Below are 21,107 nucleotides of genomic sequence, written 5' to 3' on the forward strand. Positions count from 1 at the left end.
GCAACTAAATGGCAACAAAAATAGATGTTACTTAGTTTTGCATGCTTCTAGACTTCATATAAGTGAAATCATATTGCTTATGCCCTTGTACAGCTTGCCTCATGTTCCTGAGATTCATTTGTGGTTCTGTCATGTTAGTTTGGGGGCTCTGAAGAGAAGACCCTGAGGTGAAATAGATGTCAATAAATTTATTGGGAGAAATGCACATGAAAGATATGGGGGGAGGGATTGGGGCAGTCAGGCAGAGCATTCAAATCATTTGTTTTTTTAAAATTATATATATATTTATTTTTTGGTTGTGCCATGAGGGATTTGGGACCTTAGCTACCCAACCAGGGATTGAACCCATGACTCCTGAGTTGAAAGATCAGAGTCCTAACCACTGGACTACCGGGGAAGTCCCTGAGCCTTCAAATCATCATGCAAAACTGACACCAGTGATTGAAAAGAGGGAAGAAAGAGTGAGAGGAAGAGCATGCAGTACAGGTGTGAGAACTCAGAGAAAGTCATGATCAGACTTATGAGGAGATGCACAGCAAAAGTTACCTGTAACAGCTTCTGTGTCCTGATGGAGTCCTGGCTCTGGTCCCCCTGCTGTTCTGTCATTGGCTGGGAGTGTCTCAGGGAGAGTAGCCTTGGCAGGAATATCACAGTGGATCCAGAGGTGTGGCACCTAAGGCCATCTGCTTATTATTCTCCTTGTGACAGGGTTTCTTAAAAGGAGATCTGAGAGACACATCTCTGTGGCCACAGCACTTCACCATTGTGCTGCATGAATCTCCTCTCCACATGTTTGGGAGCAGATCCACTCCGATTCCCTTTTTCCTAAGGGGAACTTGGAAGCAGTATTATAAATGGATGGACTACTGCACCTGTTTTTGCAACTGGTTCCAGTGACTGGTTTCTACTGTCTTTCTTCTCCACTATCTATTCTGGATTCCCCTTATCCTCAGTGATCGCCTTGGCAGGTCTTAGTGGCTTTCCTGGTGATCTAACCAAAGATCTCATCCATGAGAAGTCTGACCATTTAGTTATCATGTTCTTGTGATTGTTTAGTCACTAAGTGTGCCTTTTTGACTGCATGGACTGTCAGGCTTCCATGTCCTTCACTATCTCCCAGAGTTTGCTCAAACTCTTGTCCATTGAGTTGGTGATGCCATCCAACCATTCTCATCCTCTGTTGCCCTCTTATCCTCCTTCCCTCAATCTTTCCCAGCATCAGGGTCTTTTCCAATGAGTCAGCTCTTCACCTCAGTTGGCCAAAGTATTGGAGATTCAGCTTCAGCATAAGTCCTTCCAGTGAATATTCAGGGTTGATGTCCTTTAGGATTAACTGATTTTATCTCCCTGCTGTCCAAGGGACTCTCAAGAGTCTTCTCCAGCACCACAATTCAAAAGCATTAACTCTTGGGCACAGCCTTCTTTATGGCCCAACTTAGGTGTTCTTACATGTACTTATTCACAGTTACAATTAGGCAAAGGGATACCAAGAGGTAACCAAGCAGATCACCTGAGTTCCTTTTGTATTGTTATAGTTTAGTCACTAGGTCATGTCCAACTCTTGCGACCCCATGGACTGTAGCCCACCAGACTCCTCTGTCCAGGTAATTTTCCAGGCAAGAATACTGGAAAGGGTTTCCATTTCCAGTATTCTCCAGGGGATCTCCCCAATACAAGAATCAAACCTACATCTTTTGCATTGCAGGAGGATTCTTTACCGCTGAATCCCCAGGGAAGCCCTCCTTGGATATTACACAAGGAATATTACAGTGTATTTCTCCCTGTCTTCATGTGTAAAGGAAACTCTACCTCCTCCTTCATAGGCTGAATCCTGAAGGATGACTTCCATCCTCCAAGAGTACTGCCACTGAGAGGTACTTCAGTTGTATCTCCAATACGCCACCCAAAGCTCCATTAAGTTGACTACTTCTGGATGGACCAGTGGATCCAGGGAAGTAGTAGAGTTGGCTCATACTGGCTAGAAAAGGGCAAAGGTTACATCTTCAGATTTTGAAAACCAGTTGGTAACTTTAAATTGCCCAAGTTGGGAATATCTACATCATAGATACTGATAACCACTACCAGTTTTGTCTTATGTTCTGTTTGTTTATTTTCTAGGAAGAAAAGAGTTAAAAATTTACCAGCATACTATTGAGTGGATTCAATGGTCATGGGCCTCTTTTAGCCCCTCATTCAATATAAAATGAACTCTATGCTTGGATGCTATCTTGTGTGGGATTCCATGCCTGTAGATCAGTCATCCCATAATAGTGGTGATTGAGGCTCTGAAGGCAGAAATGGTATATACATCAATCCCTCTGAGGGCACACTGTTGCCCTTCCAAGAGGGAAAAGATCTGACACGTCAGGAACTTGCCACCATGAGATTAGTCAGACTCCTTGAAGAATACTGCCACATCAGGGGCTCAGTATTAGTCTCTGTTGCTAGTAAGTTGCACAGTCATCCTTGGTAAGTGGAAATGCCTTCTATTGGGCCCTATAGTGTTCTTTTCTCCTGTTGTCCGTCTTTGGTTTTGGTGTCATTATGATGCTAGTCTCATAAAGTGAGTTTAGGCCATCTTCAATTTTTTGGAAGAGTCTGAGAAGCTAATTATTTAAATGTTTAGTAGAATTCACCATCTGATCCTGGGCTTTTCTTTTTTGGAAAGTTTTTGATTACTGATTCTCCTTACTCATTTTTGGTCTGCCCAGATTTTCTTTCTTCATGATACTGTCTTGGTAAGTTGCATATTTCCAGGTATTTCTTCTAGGTTGTTATATTTGTTGGTATATAATTGTTTATAGTGGTCTCTTATGATCTTTTGTACTTAATGTAAGTTGTAATGTCTTTTCTTTCATATCTGACTTGATTTGAGTCTTCTCTCTTTTTTCCTTAACTAGTCTAGCTGAAGATTTGCCTATTATGCTTATCTTTTCAGAAAACAAAGTCTTAGTTTCATTGATCTTTTCTTTGTGTGTTTGATTTCTATTTCATTTACTTCTTCTCTGATCTTTGTAATTTCCTTTCTTCTGTGAACACTGAACTTAGTTTACTCTTCTTTTCTGTTCTTGAGATATAAAGTTAGGCTGTTTATTTAAAACCTTTCTCTTTCCTTAATGTGTTTATTATTATAAACTTTCCCCTTAGCACTGCTTTTATTGCATCCCATAAGTTTTGTTTTACTGCATTTTCATTTTTGTTTGGTTCAAGTTATTTTAAAATTTCTCCTTTGGGCTTTTTCTTTGACATATTAGTTATTCAAGTACATGTTGTTTAATTTTCACATATTTGTTTATTTTTCAGTTTTCCTCCTGTTATTGATTACTAGTTTCTTTATTTTTATTTATTTCTTGGCTGCACCATTTGCCCATGGGATCTTATTTCCCTAACCAGGGATCAAACCCACAATCCCTGCAGTGGAAGCTTGGAGTCTTAACCATTGGACCACCAGGGAGGTCCCTCTTCATATATTTTCTTGTTGCTAGTTACTGCTTTTTCTTTTCTTAAAGAAGTTTCTTAACATTTCTTTAGACTCTTTTGTGACCCCATGGACTGTAGCCCACCAGGTTCCTCTGTCCATGGATTTCCCAGACAAGAATACTGGAGTGAATAGCCATTTCCTTCTCCAGGGGATCTTCCCAACCCAGGGATCAGACCCACATCTCCTGCATTGGCAGGCAGATTCTTTACAACTAAGCCATTAGTGGTGATGAACTCTTTTATCTTTTGCTTTTCTGGTAGTCTCTTAATCTTTTAATCTTAAGAAGATTAATCTCTTAATCTTCAATTCTGAATGATAACTTTGCCAGGTAGAGTACTCTTGGTTGGAAGTTTTATTCCTTTCAGTACTTTGAATATATCACACCACTCCTTTCTGGCCTGCAAAGTTTCTGCTGAGAAGTCAGTTGATAGTTTTATGAGAATTCCCTTGTATGTAACAAGTTGTTTTTCTCTTGCTGTTTTTAAGATGACCTGTTTAACTTTTGACATTTTAATTATTACATGTCTTGGTGTGGGTCTCCTTGGGTTAAACTTGTTTAGAAGTCTCTGCGCTACTGGCAACCCACTCCAGTGTTCTTGCCTGGAGAATCCCAGGGACGGGGGAGCCTGGTGGGCTGCCGTCTCTGGGGTCGCACAGAGTCGGACATGACTGAAGCGACTTAGCAGCAGCAGCAGCAGCAGCAGCCATACATATACATGTATCCACTCTCCCCCAAACCCTGCTCCCATCCAGGCTGGTACATAACATTGAGCAGAATTCCCTGTACTATACAATATGTCTTTGTTGGTTATCCATTTTAAACATAGCAGTGTGTACATGTCCATCCCTAACTCCCTAATTATCCATTCTCCTGGCAAACATAAGTTCATTTTCTAAGTCAAAAGCTTTTTTTTTTTTTTTTTAATTGTTTTTTGACACCAAAGGGAATGGACTGCAATCGCTTCATGCTCTGTGTAGCCTCACACCTCCACATCTCCTTCAAAACAGAAGGAGGTGGGTGCTTCCTGAGCACTTGCAGTACATTACTTATCATGAAGCCGAATGAAAGAAACAATATCCCAAGTCGTATTAGGAAGAAAGCTTCCTTTTACAAACTTCAAGGAATCCCAACTCTGGTTGGCTACAAGTCTAGTTAAAACAGAGCGGTCCATATGCCTCCCTGTTCCTGCCTTCCTCTTTTTTTTTGCTATGATAGAGATGTCATGTCTAAGGATAGCTCAGAAAATAATGTAATTCCTTGTTCAAAGTCAGAGCATTCTAGTTTAACTTCACTGAAAACTTTCTGGTCCTAATGCTCTAGTTACATCAGAATAAAAACAGAATCTGCTTAGAGTGATACAAGTGTGGGGGAGTAATTTTTCTTCTTTAAATTTGACACTGGAAGCACAGTATACTCTGTTAGATATTTTTCCAGTCACTCTCCTGAGTGACTTGACTCATAATTCCATCCCTGCCTGTGTCTTTGAAATGCAACTGATACCCTGACAGACAGTATTCTAAAAGTCCAGGCGATTTTGCTGGGGTGGGGGGTGGGTTATCTTGTTCCCTGTGTATCCCTGTCATCTGAATTGAAAGAATATTTTTTTAAAGTTCCAAATTTAAAAAAAATTAAAGTTTCAAGGTTTATCCATGCAACCGCCATAGGTTCTAACCAATTCACATGCCAAATTTTGAAGGGCGATCCCATTTTATATATAAGGATTCCATCCTTATAGTCAAAGAGATGTCTTTGCTTAAACTGCTTCTCTCACCCAAACCAAGAAAACGCCAAGAAAACATTTAGTAAGTTGTAACTCAACTCTTCGGAGAAGGCAATGGTACCCCACTCCAGTACTCTTGCCTGGAAAAGCCCATGGACGGAGGAGCCTGGTAGGCTGCAGTCCATGGGGTCGCAAAGAGTCGGAGAGGACTGAGCGACTTCACTTTCACTTTCACTTGCGCTACCTCATCGTGGATGGCCATTTCCTTCCCCAGGTTAGAGGTTTTCAGACATTATTTCTTCAAATAGGTTTTCTGCCCCTTTTACTCTTTCTTCTTCTGTGTGTGCTTAGTCATGTCCAACTCTTTGCGACCCCATGGATTGTAGCCCACCAGGTTCCTCTGTCCATGGGATGTTCCAGGCAAGAATACTGAAGTGGATTGCCATTTTCTACTCCAAGGGATCTTCCTGACCCAAGGATTGAACCTGAGTCTCTTGTGTCTTCTGCATTGGCAGGCGGGTTCTTTACCAGCTGAGCCACCTGGAGAGCCCTTTCTCCTTCTGGTACCACTACAATATGGATGGTGTTCTGTTTGTTGTTGTTCAATAAGTCCCTTAAGCTATATTCACTTTTAAAAATTCTTTTTGCTGCTCTGTTTGGGTGATTTCTACTACCTCTCTTTGAGGTCACTGATTCATTCATCTACTTCATATAGTTTGCTGTTCAACCCTGCTAGTGTTTTTTTTTTTTTTTTTTTTCAGTTCAGCTATTATATTTTTCAGGTCTGTGACCTCTATTTCATACTGTCTTATATTTTTTGTCTCTGTCTTACAGTTCTCACTGTGTTCATCCATTCTTCTCTTGTTTTTGTAAGCATCTTTATGACCATTACTTTGAACTCTTTATCAGGTAGATTATTTATCTCTATTTCACTAAGGTCTTTCTCTGAGGTTTTATCTTGTTTTTTCCTTTGGAATATGTTCCTCTGTCTCCCCATTCTGCTTGATGCTCTGTGTTTGTTTCTACGTCTTAGGTAAAACAGCGATCTCTCCAAGTCTTAAAGGAGTGGCCTTGTGCAAAAATGACTCATGGGGCCCAGTTGGACTATTTCCCTGGCCACCAGAGCTAGGCAGTCAAGGGACATCTCTATGTGGGCTGAGTGTAATTTCTAGCATTAGTAGGGCCACAGCCGTGGCATGGTGGGATCAGGTGTGCCTACTGGCTTAACAGGGAAAGAGGGAGTGCCAAAATAGTGCCCACCAGTGCTGATACCAGCAAGGCCAAAAGAGAACTCAAATATGATGCCTGTCAGTGCTTCCATCCCCAGAGAGTCTCAGCAAGTTTCTGCATCTCCAGAAGTCCCCCCAAGTCTAGCAAGTCAATCTCCTCTACACGTGGTCCAGGCACCCTTCAAACTGCCACTCCTGTGTGAGTTCCCAGGGCAAGTGAGTCAGTGCATGAGCCCTTTAAGAGCAGTTTCTCCATTCTCTACAGCTCTATGGACATAAACCACGTTTGTTTTCATAGACAGAGACTTTGTGGGCTTGTCTCTTTGGCATAGGTCCCCAGGGTTTTGAATGCTTTATGTGGAGCATAAACATCTTGCTCTTCAGGTCAAAGTTCCATATTCTTTTCAGATGTCTCCCTCACTTATGGGTTGCCATGTCTCGGATGTGGTATTTGGTGAGACCAAGTCTCTGCTTCTTCTACCCATCTCAATGTGGCCTTTTAAATTTGTTGTAGATGCAAGTTCAGCTAGTTTTGTAGATTTAGTGTGTCCTTGTGATGTGAGTTCAGGATCTTTGTTCATCGCCATTTTGAAGTGGAAGCTTTCTTTTCTATTTTTAAGTTTTATTTATTCTATTTTTGGCTGTGTTGGGTCTTTGTTGTGGCACGGGTTTTTCTCTAGTTGTGGATAGTGGGAGCTGGTCTCTGTTGCAGTGTGCGGGCTTCTCATCCTGGTAGCTTCCCTTGTGGAGCATGAACCCAATAATTGTGGTGCCCAGGCTTAGTTGCTACATGACATATGGGATGCTCCCGGATCAGGGATCAAATCTGTCCATGTCTCCTGCCTTGGCAGGGAGATTTTTACCACTGAGCTACCAGGGAATCCCTCTCTTTTCTATTCTTAATTATTTTTTTTTCCTGTTTTTCTCCTCTAACTGAATAATTTCAAATGACCTGTCTTCTGTTGCTCTAATTCTTTTTGTGTTAAATCCAGTCTGTTGTTGAAGCTGTCTGTGGAATTCATCAGCTTGGTCATTGTAGAGTTGAAGAGTCCTTCAACTCCAGGATTTCTGTTTGTTTTTATTTAATGATTTCTGTTTCTTTGTTCATTTTTTTAAGTTTTAAATTTTTAATTTAATTTAATTTAATTTAATATCCAGTATGACTTGTGAGATATTAGTTCCCTGATCAGGGATCAAACACAGGCTCTTGGCAGTGAAAGCAGGGAGTCCTAACCACTGGACTGCTAAGGAATGCCCTAAACTAATTTTTTTTTTAATGCATTATGCTTCTAATTTTATTTTGTTTTCTCTGTGTTCTTCTGTATTCTTTTGTTCTTCTCTGTGTTCTGTAGTTCACTGAATTTCTTAAGAGTACTATTCAGAATTATTTGTCAGTCCATTTATCTCCTTTTCTTTAGGGTCAATTATTGAAGCTTCTGTGGTGGCTCAGAGGATAAAGAATCTGTCTGCAGTACAGGAGATCTGGGTTCGGTCCCTGGGTCAGGAAGATATCCTGGAGAAGGGAATGGCAACCCACTTCAGTGTTCTTGCCTGGAGAAGCCCATGGGCAGTTAGCTTGGTAGGCTACAGTCCATGGGGTTGCAGAGTTGGACACAACTGAGCAACTACTACTAAACTACTATGGAGCTGTATTAGTTTCCTTTGGTGGTGTCATGTTTCCTTGAATCTTGTGATCTTTGTGGCCTTCGTTGTCTGTGCATTTAAGAAAGTAGTTGCCTCTTCCAGTCTTTACAGTCTGGCTTCAGAGGGGAAAGCCCTTCACCAGTCAGCCTGTCCAGAGATTCTGAGTAAGGCATCTGGTGGTGTCCATGGGTGTTTGCTGCTGGAGTTCTCAGACAGGCAGGTGGTACTTGGGTCAGCAGGTGACCATACCTGGTGCTTGGATCCACAGGGTCGATCCTTGCAATGAACTACCCTTGCGTCTGAGTTCACTAGGGTTGACCAGATGCCTGAGTCTGTGATGGTAAGCCTGGGACCTGAGTCTGTGTGGATGGGTCTGGATCCTGGGTCTGTGCCAGCCAGTCAGGTCCTGGGGACGATTGGGGTGGGTCTGGCATCTGGGTCCACAGGAGCTGTCCTGGTAGTGGGGCAGGCCTGGAGTCTGGGTTCACAGGAGCCTGAAAGCTGGGGTTACCTAGCATTTGGGTGAACCTGACAACTAGGGCTGTAGGAGTCAGCCTATAGTCTATAGTTCAGGGCTCATGGGGCCAACCTGGAGGTTGAATCCAAGGGACAAGTCTGGAGGTTGGGACCATGGGATTCAATCTGAAAGCTGGGGCCATGAAAGCAGCCAAATGCTGGGCTGGGCTGGACTGGGATGGGAGTCTGTATCCACAGAAGCTTGCCAAGAGTCCAGGCCAGGAAAGCCAGCCTAAAGTCTGAGGCCATGGGGCTGCCTGGTGCTGCCATGAGTCGGGAGCCTGCCTGGAGCCTGGGGCCAATGGTACCAGCCTTGCATTGGGGCAGGCCAAAAGCCTAGTTCCATGAAGGCTCATCTGGAGTATAGGTCTGTAGAAGCCATCTTGGCACTGGAGCCATGGAGTCAACCTGGTCCTAAGGCAGGAGCCTACCAGAAGCCTGGGTTCATAGGAACCTGCCTGGTGCTGGGTGGACTGGTAACCTGGTTTTGTGCAAGCCCACCAGGAGCCTGGGGTCATGGGAACTGACCTGATGTTGTGGTGGGCTGATGGTAGAGTCCACTGTGAAGTCAAGTCCTTACTTCACTTCCTTCTGCCATAGGTTAGATGTCTCTCTCCACAGGGGAGGGGTGATGGGAGTAAGGTGAAACTGTCTTTCCTATGTTTTTCAATGCATCTTTTCTTACTTCCATGTTCCACCCAAGTGCTGTAATCCCTCACCTGTGAAGCTCTTGTGAAGGTATTTCAGAGTATGGAGAGTTGTTCAAATGGATGTTTCTGGGAGGGGACAAGCCCTAGAAATTCCTAAACCACCACCTTGTTGATGTCATTCTCTAATTCTTCTGTTGTGTGCTGTCTATTGCCAAATACAAATATTGGCTTATTTTGTTTGATGTATTTTACAGTGCAAGAGATGCTGTTTGCTTCTTCCAAATTTGCCACTTTTCATAGTTTGCTGTTCTAGAAAGATATTCTTATTCATCATTTGTTTCTTAAACATGGTTAGGACAGTTGTTTTAAGCTCTGTGTATAATAGTTACAAAATGTGATCTCTGTGTGGATATGTTTCTATTTTCCTTTTCTTTCTTTCTTTTATTTTCTCCCTCACTCCTTCTCTCCCTCCCTCCCTTCCTTCCTTTCTCTTTCTTTTCTTTCTTTTTGCTCTTATTCTTGTTTGTGTATATGCCTGGTAATCTTCAACTACTTATGGCCTGTTGTCTTTGGAATGACTTTGCTCGCCTCTAGAGAGACTTTCTCTTTCCTTCTGGTAGAAAGTATTTGGCCTAAATGAAACCAAATATAGTTTGAGAGTACCTGGTTCAATCAAACTGTAAGTACTCCAAGTGAAAATCCTTGTGAGGGTCTGTCCATCATCACAGACTTCCAGGAATGACTTCTTTTCTTTACTACTGCCATCTCTCCGCCCCCCACCAGTGCCAAGACAGCCTATCTCATGGGTTCCAAAGGCTGAGGAAAGCTGAGGGTGGGTCTAGGGCTGGTTTGCTTGTTCCTTCCCCAGGCCCAGGCCTACCCTGAATCCCAACTTCTTTCTTGCTATGCTTATGTGACTAGACTATTGACAGTGGTGTGTTCTATATCAGCATAGAACATATTGTAGTTTTAATGCTGTTTAAAAACATTTCAGGTCCTGATCCTGTAAGTCTGGGGTAGAACCTGAGATTCTGCATTTCTGGTAAACTGCTTGTTGTTGCCAGTGCCGCTGCTCCATGGACCACACTTTGAACATGAAGAATGTGCAGAACAAGGACAGTTCCATGTGATTTTCCAACAGGTGAACCATAGAAAAATTGAGTTGTGGGGATTATACTATCAGAACTGGAATGGATTTGTGGGGCTGAGATGACTGTATTAGACCTTAAACTGAATAATGAAGGATAGATATGGATGGGCAAAAGAATTAAATTTCAAGGCAAATTCAGTTCTGGCTAGCTAAGAGAGTAGGGAAGCTGTATCTCTAAACTGTATCCCTATCTTGCAGAGAGAGAAATTTCCTTCATCATATTTGATTCAAGTTCCCTTCTCAGGAGTACCTACTCCCTTAGCTATCAAGGATGTCACTTCCATATTAGGGAGAGATACAGAGAGGTCTTGGGTTATCTGGTATCACCTAAGCCCCCATCACCTCTGATAATGGTACTATGGGCTAAGTTTCCAGGTCATATAGAGCTCCATGTTTTATAGGATGCAATAAAGCATCTGGAAGGACCACATATCCTATTGACTGTGGTCATGAATAAGTTTGCATTAGTATATGCTGCATCTATACTTGTGGGTCCTGGATGTTTGCTTCTTTGTACCTGATGGCAGGATATTGAGCCCCTTTTCTTAAGATATCCAAGTGCATTCAGTCCTGTGTAAGGAGCATGGGGGTGATGTCACAAGCTCTGGACTTTCTTCTGCCATTTCCTTCTCAAGGGGACCTTCCCCATCCAGGGATCCGACTAGTGTCTCCTACAACTCCTGCCTTGGCAGGTGGATTCTTTTAACACTGAGCCACCTGGGAAGCCCAAAAAGAGCATGGGAATCAACTCATGCTAAGGGATGCTCTACGCAGGACCTCTTTATGGACTCAACTTGATTCTGAATTCCAGTTTTGACTCAAAGAAACTTGCTGTACATTTAAATGTCAGTGCTTCATGACTCCACACTCCTAAAAGGACAGCTCACCAGCTTACCATGGGCTACCCAGGACAAGATCAAGAAGCAAGAATCTTTGGGGAGGGTAAAGGCGTGAACATGAGAGTGTCTTTATGAGGTGAGGTAGGCTGGTGAGGTAGTTAGGAACCCTATAAGAAATGTTAGCACAATCCCATCAGAGGCTGAAGAACCTGAGACATTTATTCACCAATCCTCTCCTCAATTGGTTAAGGCTGCCCCTGAGATGCAAGCCCTTGATGTGGAGCAGACAGGAGCTGGGAACCACTACAGATAGTGAACTCAGATGGGCTGAAAGGTCGGGACAGAGTCTCACCAGCACTGCCTATTTCCCTTTGCGGAAGAGCTAATGCATGTCTTCTAGCTCAGGGAATAGAGCATCTAGGAGCCACTACTCTAGAGTCCATGAGGGGTAGGGTGTGCAGGAACTGACCTTGTCCAGGCAAGGCTTTCCTTGAGTGGAGAGGCAGCATTCACACTCACTCTGAAAAGCTGGAGGAGCATACACTGGAGTGTTTGTATTTTTTCATCCGAGATTGGCAGGGGATAAGATGACTGGACCAGGAGTGGTTGGAAACTACACAGGCCTTAGGGGACCCCTCCCTTTCTAAGTCTACCTTGAACCCACTATGGGTTTCCACTCTTTGGAATAAGATTAGTGTAACATTTTGCAGCATCATTGCTTAGTCATCGGCCATGGGACAGTCCCCTAACACTTCTTTCCTCAAACTCAGTGTTGATGACGATGTTTCCTGGTGACTGCTCTTAAAGACTTAGCATGCCTCCTTTTTCACGGTGTGTGAACAGGTTGCAACCCTGCCCCAGTTGATATTTCTTTATATAAAGCCTCACTAAATTACCCTGGTATCAGGAGCTGACAAATACTCAGGGTGCTGGGAAGTCCTAGCCCCAGTGAGGCAGAACTTCCTCTTTTCTTGGTGTGGGTCAAAGGCTCGGGCCCTACTGGACTCTGTCAGAGCACCTGAGCACAGAAGAAGCCATAGTCCATAGCCACAGGGACATGGCGTCCTTCGTAGCTGCAAAGCCTGCTGACCTTTGATCTTTTCTGCTTCCAGACCTCTGGCCTTGGCCCTCCTGTCGTTTTAAGGCTCTGGGTTTAGGTCTGAATGCAGGTACCACTGCTTCTGCTGGAAGGTAGGCTACGTCCAAGAAGGTGAACAGGAGAGGGAGCGAGGTGAGTTCTGGGACCATAGATTCTCCCTGAGGTTGCTGTTGGCTCATTAGCTCTTCTTCTGACTCAAGGTCAAACCGTGGCTTGGGACTGACTCAGATCCTCCTGTGGGATCCATCTGCACATAAATGTCTTCCCACCTTGGCCGTTCTGAAACACCATCATCCAAAGGGGATGGAAAAGTAAAAGGTCCAGGTGAAGATGTACATGGAAGGGCAAAAAAAATTGGAAAGGGGGGATATTCAGTACCCTGCTGCTCACATTTGCCTTTTGATTTTCTCTACAGTATTATCCAGGATACACCCGATTCTGGTGAATATTCAGGATATCAACCATCTGGTATGGGTCCTTCAAGGCCAGACCCTCACAGCTGTCCCAAGGAAGGACCAAATGGATCCAGGTGAGTGGCAAGGCCTGTCCATGGCAGTCCCTTTGGCCAGTACTGCTGTGTGGTGTGTGCTCAGTTTTTTCATTTCACTGTGAACAGACTCGTTAATTGGGCTTATCTCGCAGGTTGTAATGAATGAGAGAGTGACCTGTGATTATGTTGTGTTCCCAGTCACTGTTACCTTAGTCTCATGCAAGTACACAGAGACTCTTGAGAAGGGCAGGGGGAATCCTGTCTACTTGGGACTGAAGGAGCCGGAGCTTTGTCTCTTCTGCACGAAGGTCAAGGGGCAGCCCACGCTGCAGCTTCAGGTGAGTATGGAAAATAAGGGTCTTGTCTATGCCTGACTAGGAGTGAAAGCGAAAGTGTTGGTTGCTCAGTTGTGTCCGGCTTTGCCACCACACAGACTGTAGCCCTGCCAGGTTCCTCTGTCCATGGGGTTCTCCAGGTAAGAATACTGGAGTGGGTTGCCATTTCCTACTCCAGGGGATCTTCCTTACCTAGGGATCGAACCCAAGTCTCCAGCATTGTGGGCAGATTTTTGACCATCTGAGCCATAGTATTTATCCCCAACTAGGAGGAAGGTGTGCATTAATTTCACTAAGTGCTCATTTGATGGAAAATTTAGCTTTTTAGAATCTTTGTTAAATTTTTATTTTTTAATTTATTTCTAGCTGTGCTGGCTCTTCATTGCTGTGCATGGGCATTCTCTACTTGCTGAGAACAGGGGCTATTCTCTAATTGAGGTGCACAGGCTTCTCATTGTGCACTGAGAAGTGGTGGCTTCTCTTGTTGCAGAACATGGGCTCTAGAGCATGAGAGCTTCAACAGTGGTGGCACACAGGCTTAGTTTCCCCGCAGCATGTGGGATCCTCCCAGACCAGGGATCGAATCTGTGTTCCCTGCATTGACAGGCCCATTCTTAACCAGTGGACCACCAGAGAAGTACTCTAGAATCTTTTAAAGGACAAACTATTTATTATCCTTATGCATATTTATTTTTGGTTCTTTAGGCTGTGTGTATTATGAAATAAGAAAAAATTGCAGGAGTGTTTTGAAACTAATCTGCTAAAATCGTTTGTTTTGCTTAAAAAGTAATTCAGCAAAGAGGAAGGATTTTAGATTTATTCTTGACTATATATATGAATCTCTCTCTCTCTCTGTCTCTCTGTCTCTTTCTCTCTCTCTCTCTCTCACACACACACACACACACACACACACACAGAGCCATCCTTTGGCATCTTTGGGGGATTTGGTGCAGGACTCCTCTATCCCTCATGGATACCAAAGTGGATGCTCAAGTTCCTATATAACCTATATAATTATGTAACCTATTCTTAAAATCATCTCTAGATTACTTAATAATACCTAATACAGTAAGAACACTATATAAATAGTTGCCAGCATACAGAAAATTCAAGTTTTGCTTTTTTGGAACTTTCTGGATTTTTTTGTTTTTTTTTTTTTCCAAATATTTTTGGTCCTCAGTTGGTTTACTCCAAGTACGCAGAATCTGCTGATAGGAAGGGTCAACTGCACATGTGTGGGTGGAATCAGCTATGACAGTTTCAGCAGTTGATTATCACTAGGTGGATGAGATAGTTTTCAACTTTAAGTGAACAAGCAATTCTCTGTAACAAACATTTTAATAATGCGGTTCTCCATTATTTAAAAATATTTTAAGTTATAGGAGGATCACAAACCAGGCCTCTGTGTGCTTTAGGGAAATCTCTTGATCCCTTGATCTATATATTCTATAGGTTTCCCAGGTGGCCCTAGTAGTAAAGAACCTGCCTGCTAATGCAGGAGACGTAAGAGACACGGGTTTGATCCCTGGGTCGGGAAGATCCCCTGAAGGCAGGCATGGCAACCCACTCCAATATTCTTGCCTGGAGAATCCCATGGACAGAGGAGCCTGGCAGGCTACAGTCCATAGTGTTGCAAAGAGTCGGACACAACTGAAGCAACTTAGCATGCATGCATGTATGTTCTATATCTATATTTATTATACGGAAAGAAGAGTGAAAGTCACTCAGTCATGTCCGACTCTTTGGAACCCCATGGACTAAACAGTCCATGCAATTCTCCAGGCCAGAATAATGGAGTCAATGGCTATTCCCTTCTCCAGGGCATCTTCCCAACCCGGGGGCCAAACCTAGGTCTCCCCCATTGCGGGCAGATTCTTTACCAGCTGAGCCACCAGGGAAGACCATCTATTGGAGTCAGTAATAAATGTAAAAGCCTTCAGCAAACAAGCATAGGCAGACACTCAATTTGATGACAAGATAGAAAATAGTGGTTTAATGATGGGCAATTTTGCCCCTGACAAATTTTTCAATGTCTGGTGATATTTTTAGTTGCCACACCTAGGGACTAGGGGATTCTGCTAATCTCTAGTGGGTAGAAGCCAGGGGCGCTATTAAACCTCCCAGCATACACAAGACAGAGCCTGACAACAAAAGATTATTCTGCCCAAAACATCCATAGTTCTGAGGTTGGAGACACTTGATATGAAACAACTCTGTTTAGATTCATGATAACTGTTATGTAACTATTCCTTGAGTTTATAAGGAACAGGTAATGGCTAAATCTGTGCTTTGTATTCTCAAAAACATTGATGTCAACACTGTTCTTCTTCAAAGGCTCACATTAAGAACCATTGAAATTAGTGGTCTAAGTTTTCACTCCTAAACTTAATATCTCTAAAGTATTTGGGGCTGATAATTTTTAATGGTTTAATATGAAATAGAGGTGCCCAGGCCTGTTTCAACAGCGAAAACAATCTCGAATAGGAACTGTTAGTGTGCAGAGTGTGGAAGAACTCAAACAGTGCTGTTTCTCCCTGGGACCTCCTTCTCGCCCTTTAGGAACGGAACATAATGGATCTGTACCACCAGACTGAGCCTGTGAAGCCTTTTCTCTTCTACCATGACCAGAATGGCAGGGCCTCCAGCTTTGAGTCTGTGGCCTTCCCTGGCTGGTTCATCGGCTCCTGCTCCTGTGGAGGCTGTCCTGTGATTATCACCCAGGAACTGGGGAAAATCTACACTACTGACTTTGGGTTCACAGTACTCCAGCCTTAAGGCTGGTCTAGGGATGAGGGTTGTTCTCTGCGCAGAGAATCTTGTCTTTGGTTTCCTCCATTCAAGCTCCTGAAATGCTTCTGAATCACAACACTGCAAATCAGCAATACTTTAATTAATAAAGAAAAAAAGAGAGAAAAGTACTTTGGAGATGAACATTGTCATACCGATCATTCAACAAGGAAAGGCAGAATTGCCAGAATTATGTCCATTTCATTTTTGGGGGGCTTGCAGATTCCCCAACTGTGAATTGAACCATCTTAGTCGTAAAAGAAGGAAGAATCTTGGTTAAGCTTTTCATCCAAGAGTATCTTACTGACCTCAACATGTCCATGCAGTGACAACATACGCACAACACTGGGCCAAGTTGTGTGCCCTCCGCCACATGGACAACAGTGCAGGGAAACTGAGGGTCTTTGCTATGGCCATGTGGCTAAATTATGACACCTTGACAAAAATACTAAAGAAAACTCTACTTAACATACCTGCTAATGATGCTTCAAATAACAAATGAAGGTGATAATTCTTTCATTTGGAGTCCAGATCTCTGGATTTTCAGATATGTTGCTCTGTGGCAATGTATCAAGATCTTTTGCATCCTGGTGGGGAAAAGCAGACAGACAAGTTCCATAAAAGAAAAGACTAAGAAGAAAGCTGGAAGCCCTTGTGGGAGTGGCTTGTGTCTCAGTGAAGTTATGTGCTCTGCTGGTTTGAATGAAGAACTAGTGTTGTTTATGAAGCTTTCACCTAAAGCATTATCACTGGATCTCATGGAAAGTTAAATTTGTGAAATAAAAAATTTGCTCCTCTCAGTTGCTGTTATGAATTTAATGACTTTAATGGGATAGCATGATCATAATACTGACTCTCTGCATTCATAAGGAGTTTTATCATTTTTTCCCATGAAATGACAAAACCAGGTTCCCATGAAATCTCCCACTTCTAAGAACCCAGTAGGATAGTTGTAGAAGGTGGTATCTTCCTAAACTCAGGTTTCCCCTGGCTTCACTACTGGGGTGGTGGTACAAATAAAGCATCATTAGTAGATATCATACTCCATATTTTATGCATAATGCTACTGCACAGCTAACACAACACTCCCCTATCCTATCCCAGAAAGAGCTTCTTAGCTCTTTTCCCATCAACTCACAGGCCATGATCTGACATGGCATCCACTCATCTAGAGCATAGTGGCAACAAAGACTTATCTTTTCTTCTACCCTTTATGAAATAACATTTCTTCCCACATCATGTCAGTAAACAGCATCCTCTGTAAATACAGGGATATTTCTTTCTTAAAATATGTATTTATTTATTTAATCTTGGCTGCACTGGGTCTTCGTAGCTGTGTGGGCTTTTCTCTAGTTGCAGTGCATGGACTGCTAATTGCAGTGGCTTCTCTTGTTGCAGAGCACAGGCTCTAGGGCATACAAGCTTCAGTAGTTGCATCTTCCAAGCCCTAAAGCACAAGCTCAATAGTTGTGGTGCATGGGCTTAGTTGCTCCATGGCTTGTGGGATCTTCCCATACCAGGGATTGAACCCATGTCCCCTGCACTGGCAGGTGGATTCTTATCCACTGAGCCACCAAGGAAGCCCAATATGGTGATTTCTAACCCATATCATCTTGTGATTTTTTTTTTTAACTTTCTGTTATGATTTTACTTGTCCTGAGATTTGGAGAAAGATTATGGAGACAATATTTTTCCAAGCACATTGATGAATTTCTGGGCCCCACAAGCATGCCTTGACCTCCTCACCTCATCCTAATATCTTCTGCCTTTCAGCATTAGAGTGGCCATGTTGATGTCAGAGATTCAATTTCTTCCTGGTGATAGACAACACATAAATCCCTGAGCTTTCATTTCTCATGGTTTCTACAGAAAGGTAGACCTATTTCTCCTCTGCTTTTCCCTATGTAGGTAATTTCCCTAGAGCTGTGAGGTGGCCAGAACTCTTAAGAGAGTGAAAGGAGCTCTATTAAGAATTACACAGGAGGAATCCCCTGGTTGTCCAATGATTAGCGCTTTCACTGCCAGAGCCTGGGTTTGACTCCTGGTCTAGGGGAATTAAGATCCCGCAAGCCATGCAGCAGAGTCAAAACAAAACAAACAACAAACAAAACAAAAAACAATCCCCACCCAGAACAAAACAAAAATATCCCCCTGCAAAAAAACACCCCCAAACCCAAAATAATAAAACCCAAACGAGTATCACCCTGGGAAAATGGGCATAAACTGGATGCTCTTGGACCAACTGGGGTGTACAGTGTCTTGGGTTCAAGGCTGGAACCCATACAAGGCTTCCCAAGAACTCCCTCCCTACACTGTCTTGGCTGAGGAGCCAGGGTGAGCCCGAGGATCTCCAGGTATATCAGTCATCCAGCTGAAGGTGAAGTTCCTAGTCTCCTCTACTGTTTGAGAGATCCTCTTGGGGTAGTCTATTTCTGCTATGGGATAGCAACCCCTGACTCTTCTCCATGAGGGGGCAGGAACTTGCCTCTCATCTCAACAGATGCCCCTCCAAGGCAGCTCTCTCCCTTTCTCTCTTCCCAGTCTTCCTCTTATTCATAGAATATTCCATTCATTCCTTTGTTTATTTAATAAATTTTACTATTTCCCAAAATAAGTGAGACACTATTTCAGACATTAAGGATCTAGTTAACAAGACAGACAAGTTCCTTGGCCCCGTGAAGCTGGCATTTTGGTGCTGAGGACAATACACACATACATACGTGTCTATGTACATACATATATACATATGTACATACACAGATAAATATCCATGGTGATGGCAACATACATATTATAAAGAAAATAATAGAGAAGAATTAGAAATCAGAGCATGAATGTGCAGGCTCTTGGAGACAGGGCAGTCAGGGAAGACATCATTTAGAGGCTGCTTGTTTTTTTTTTTTTTTGCAAATGCATGGAAGTAAGGGGGTGGACCCTATAAGGTCTGGGAAAGCCCAGTTCCTGCAGAGAAACAGGAGAGGCTCCCTGAGAAGATGAGCTCTTTGTTGGGGGCAGAGCGTAGAATCAGCAAGACACCAGAGCAGGGAGGGTAGGAAGGGCAGGGATAGAAGACGTGCAGAGAGACAAGCAAGGGCAAGTTTATAAGCAATGGCAAGTTTATGTGTGCTGTGAAGCCATGGGAGAGTTATGAGCAGGGCAGTGATAGGATCACACTGACATCTTTGATCCTGCTCACTGCTGCTGGACGGGAGTTTAACTTGAGGGAGGTAAGAACGGAAGCAGGGAGGCCAGTTAGGGACTACTGCAGTACTCAATGGGAGAGAGTCAGTGGTGGGTTTCAGAGAACAGAGCCCTGATTAGTGGTTGTGAGTAATGTGGAAGTAAATCTTGGCATGGAATGAATACTTCTTTACTTTTAGGCTTGCGTGTTTGCATGCTAAGTTGTGTCAACTCTTTGTGACCCTGTGGACTGTAGGCAAGAATACTGGAGTGGGTTGCCATGCCCTCCTCCAGGGGATCTTCCAGCTGGAGGGATTGAACCAGGGTCTCCCACATCTCCTGCAATGGCACACAAGTTCTTTACCACTAGCGCCACCTAGGACTGACCAACAATATGGGTTTCAAGGGTAATGGTTCTCTTTCACCACCTATGTTGAGGCTGTCTGATTCCTGAAGCAGAGACAGGAAGCCAGGAGACCTCCAAATTTCCTCCTATTAAGTGAGTCTCCTTAGATACAGTGCAGTTTTTAATATCCACCACCAAGCACAAGGCTCCCTATGTATCTCAGTTAACACAGGGTGCAGGAAATCATGACCCAAAGGCAACACACTACATAGTGGTTAAGAACAGAGAGGTTTGACTTTTAAAAAATAATTTTTTTGTTTATTTATTTTTGGCTGTGCTGGGTCTTTGTGCTGGGCAGGCTTTTCTCTAGTTGCGGTGAGTGGGGGCTACTCTTCATTGCGGTACAAAGGCTTCTTGTTTCAGTGGCCTCTTTTGTTGTGGAGCACAGGCTCTAGAGTACATGGACTTCAGTAGTTGTGACATGTGGGCTCAGTAGTTGTGATTCCTGGACTCTAGAGCATAAGCTCAATAGTTGTGGCTCACGGCTTAGTTACCCCACGGCATATGGAATCTTACTGGATCAGGGATCAAACCCGTGTCTCCTGCATTGGCAGGTGGATTTTTCACCACTGAGATACCAGGGAAGCCCAGAAAGACTTGATTTTTAACTTAGCTACATTTCTTAGCAGCTATATGACTTTGGGTAAGTTTTGCCATTTCTCAGGGACTGTTTTCTTCCATAAGAAATAAAGATGAATGGCTCCTAGAGGATGAAAGATTCATCAGATACATGTCTATCAGATACAGAATGAGCTCTCAATGTTGGTTATGCAAAACTCTGAAAGGAGGACTATGGATTGCCCCAAATAGGATATGAATGAGGCCATGGCTCACACCATCAGTGAATCAAGTGAGCCACACCTCTGCCTCCAAAGCAGTCCAGAAGGAAGTTCTCCTTCTTAACTCAGCATCTGGCCTTTTCTGTATTTCCTCATCGGTGTTTCCTGACGTTTACTCTCCTCTGGTTTCTCTAGGACCCCAGCCTGGCCACACCTGTGTTGCCTCTCAGTCACTCGCTGAATCCTCATGAGACCTCTGTCTTGGACCAGTTTTATTGCCAAAGTGGGCACACCCAGAGCCAGGAAATAACCCTCCTTCCTCACTCATTTAAAGGCCTGGAAGTCCTGGACAGTTCTACAGGGCACTTGGGGCAGATGGAGCCTTAAGATTGGGCTCTAGGACAAGAGCATCTCTTTGGACAAAGGTAGAAACTGTGTATGGGAAACCTTCCTTCACTGCTCTGTGTCCAGCCTTGAGGAACCTCTGGGAGCCTTGGTCCAAGACACGCAGTGTCAGAGGAACTGAGACTGCTTCCAGAGTGCTGCTGGTAGTGGGTTTATTCTTTCTCTAGGGATGACTATAGATTCAGGCACTGCATATCCTGAGGCAGAGGAGGATGTGAACAATTGGTTCTCATTGTGGGGAGTTTGTGGTCTTCTTGGGGAATTGTCATGGTTCCCTAACCAGAAGCTCAGAGATAGATGTCCCCTAACAGTCAAAATACCTCATGTGGTCCGTGGACATCCTTGTGCAGAGATGCCTCTTTGGATGAAGGGTTGGGGAAGATGTGAGTCAGAAAA

General features: G+C 43.6%; 1 protein-coding gene across 2 annotated transcripts; it reads left to right on the forward strand.

The window, feature by feature from the left end:
• Positions 1-12,089: 12,089 nt before the first annotated feature.
• Positions 12,090-16,735, forward strand: LOC109565559 (interleukin-36 alpha-like). Of its 2 annotated transcripts, none has more exons than XM_070798139.1 (5): positions 12,090-12,421; positions 12,530-12,653; positions 12,745-12,858; positions 13,018-13,157; positions 15,714-16,735. In XM_070798139.1, the coding sequence occupies exons 2-5, from the start codon at positions 12,587-12,589 to the stop codon at positions 15,927-15,929; spliced, it is 537 nt and encodes a 178-aa protein (XP_070654240.1). In that variant the 5' UTR covers positions 12,090-12,421; positions 12,530-12,586; the 3' UTR covers positions 15,930-16,735. The 2 variants fall into 2 exon arrangements, with proteins under 2 accessions (XP_070654240.1, XP_070654241.1); XM_070798140.1 differs by having other exon boundaries at positions 12,093-12,421; positions 12,530-12,647.
• Positions 16,736-21,107: the final 4,372 nt, after the last annotated feature.

The sequence above is a fragment of the Bos indicus genome, chromosome 11 (genome assembly GCF_029378745.1).
Source record: "Bos indicus isolate NIAB-ARS_2022 breed Sahiwal x Tharparkar chromosome 11, NIAB-ARS_B.indTharparkar_mat_pri_1.0, whole genome shotgun sequence".
Taxonomy (NCBI): Eukaryota; Metazoa; Chordata; class Mammalia; order Artiodactyla; family Bovidae; genus Bos; species Bos indicus.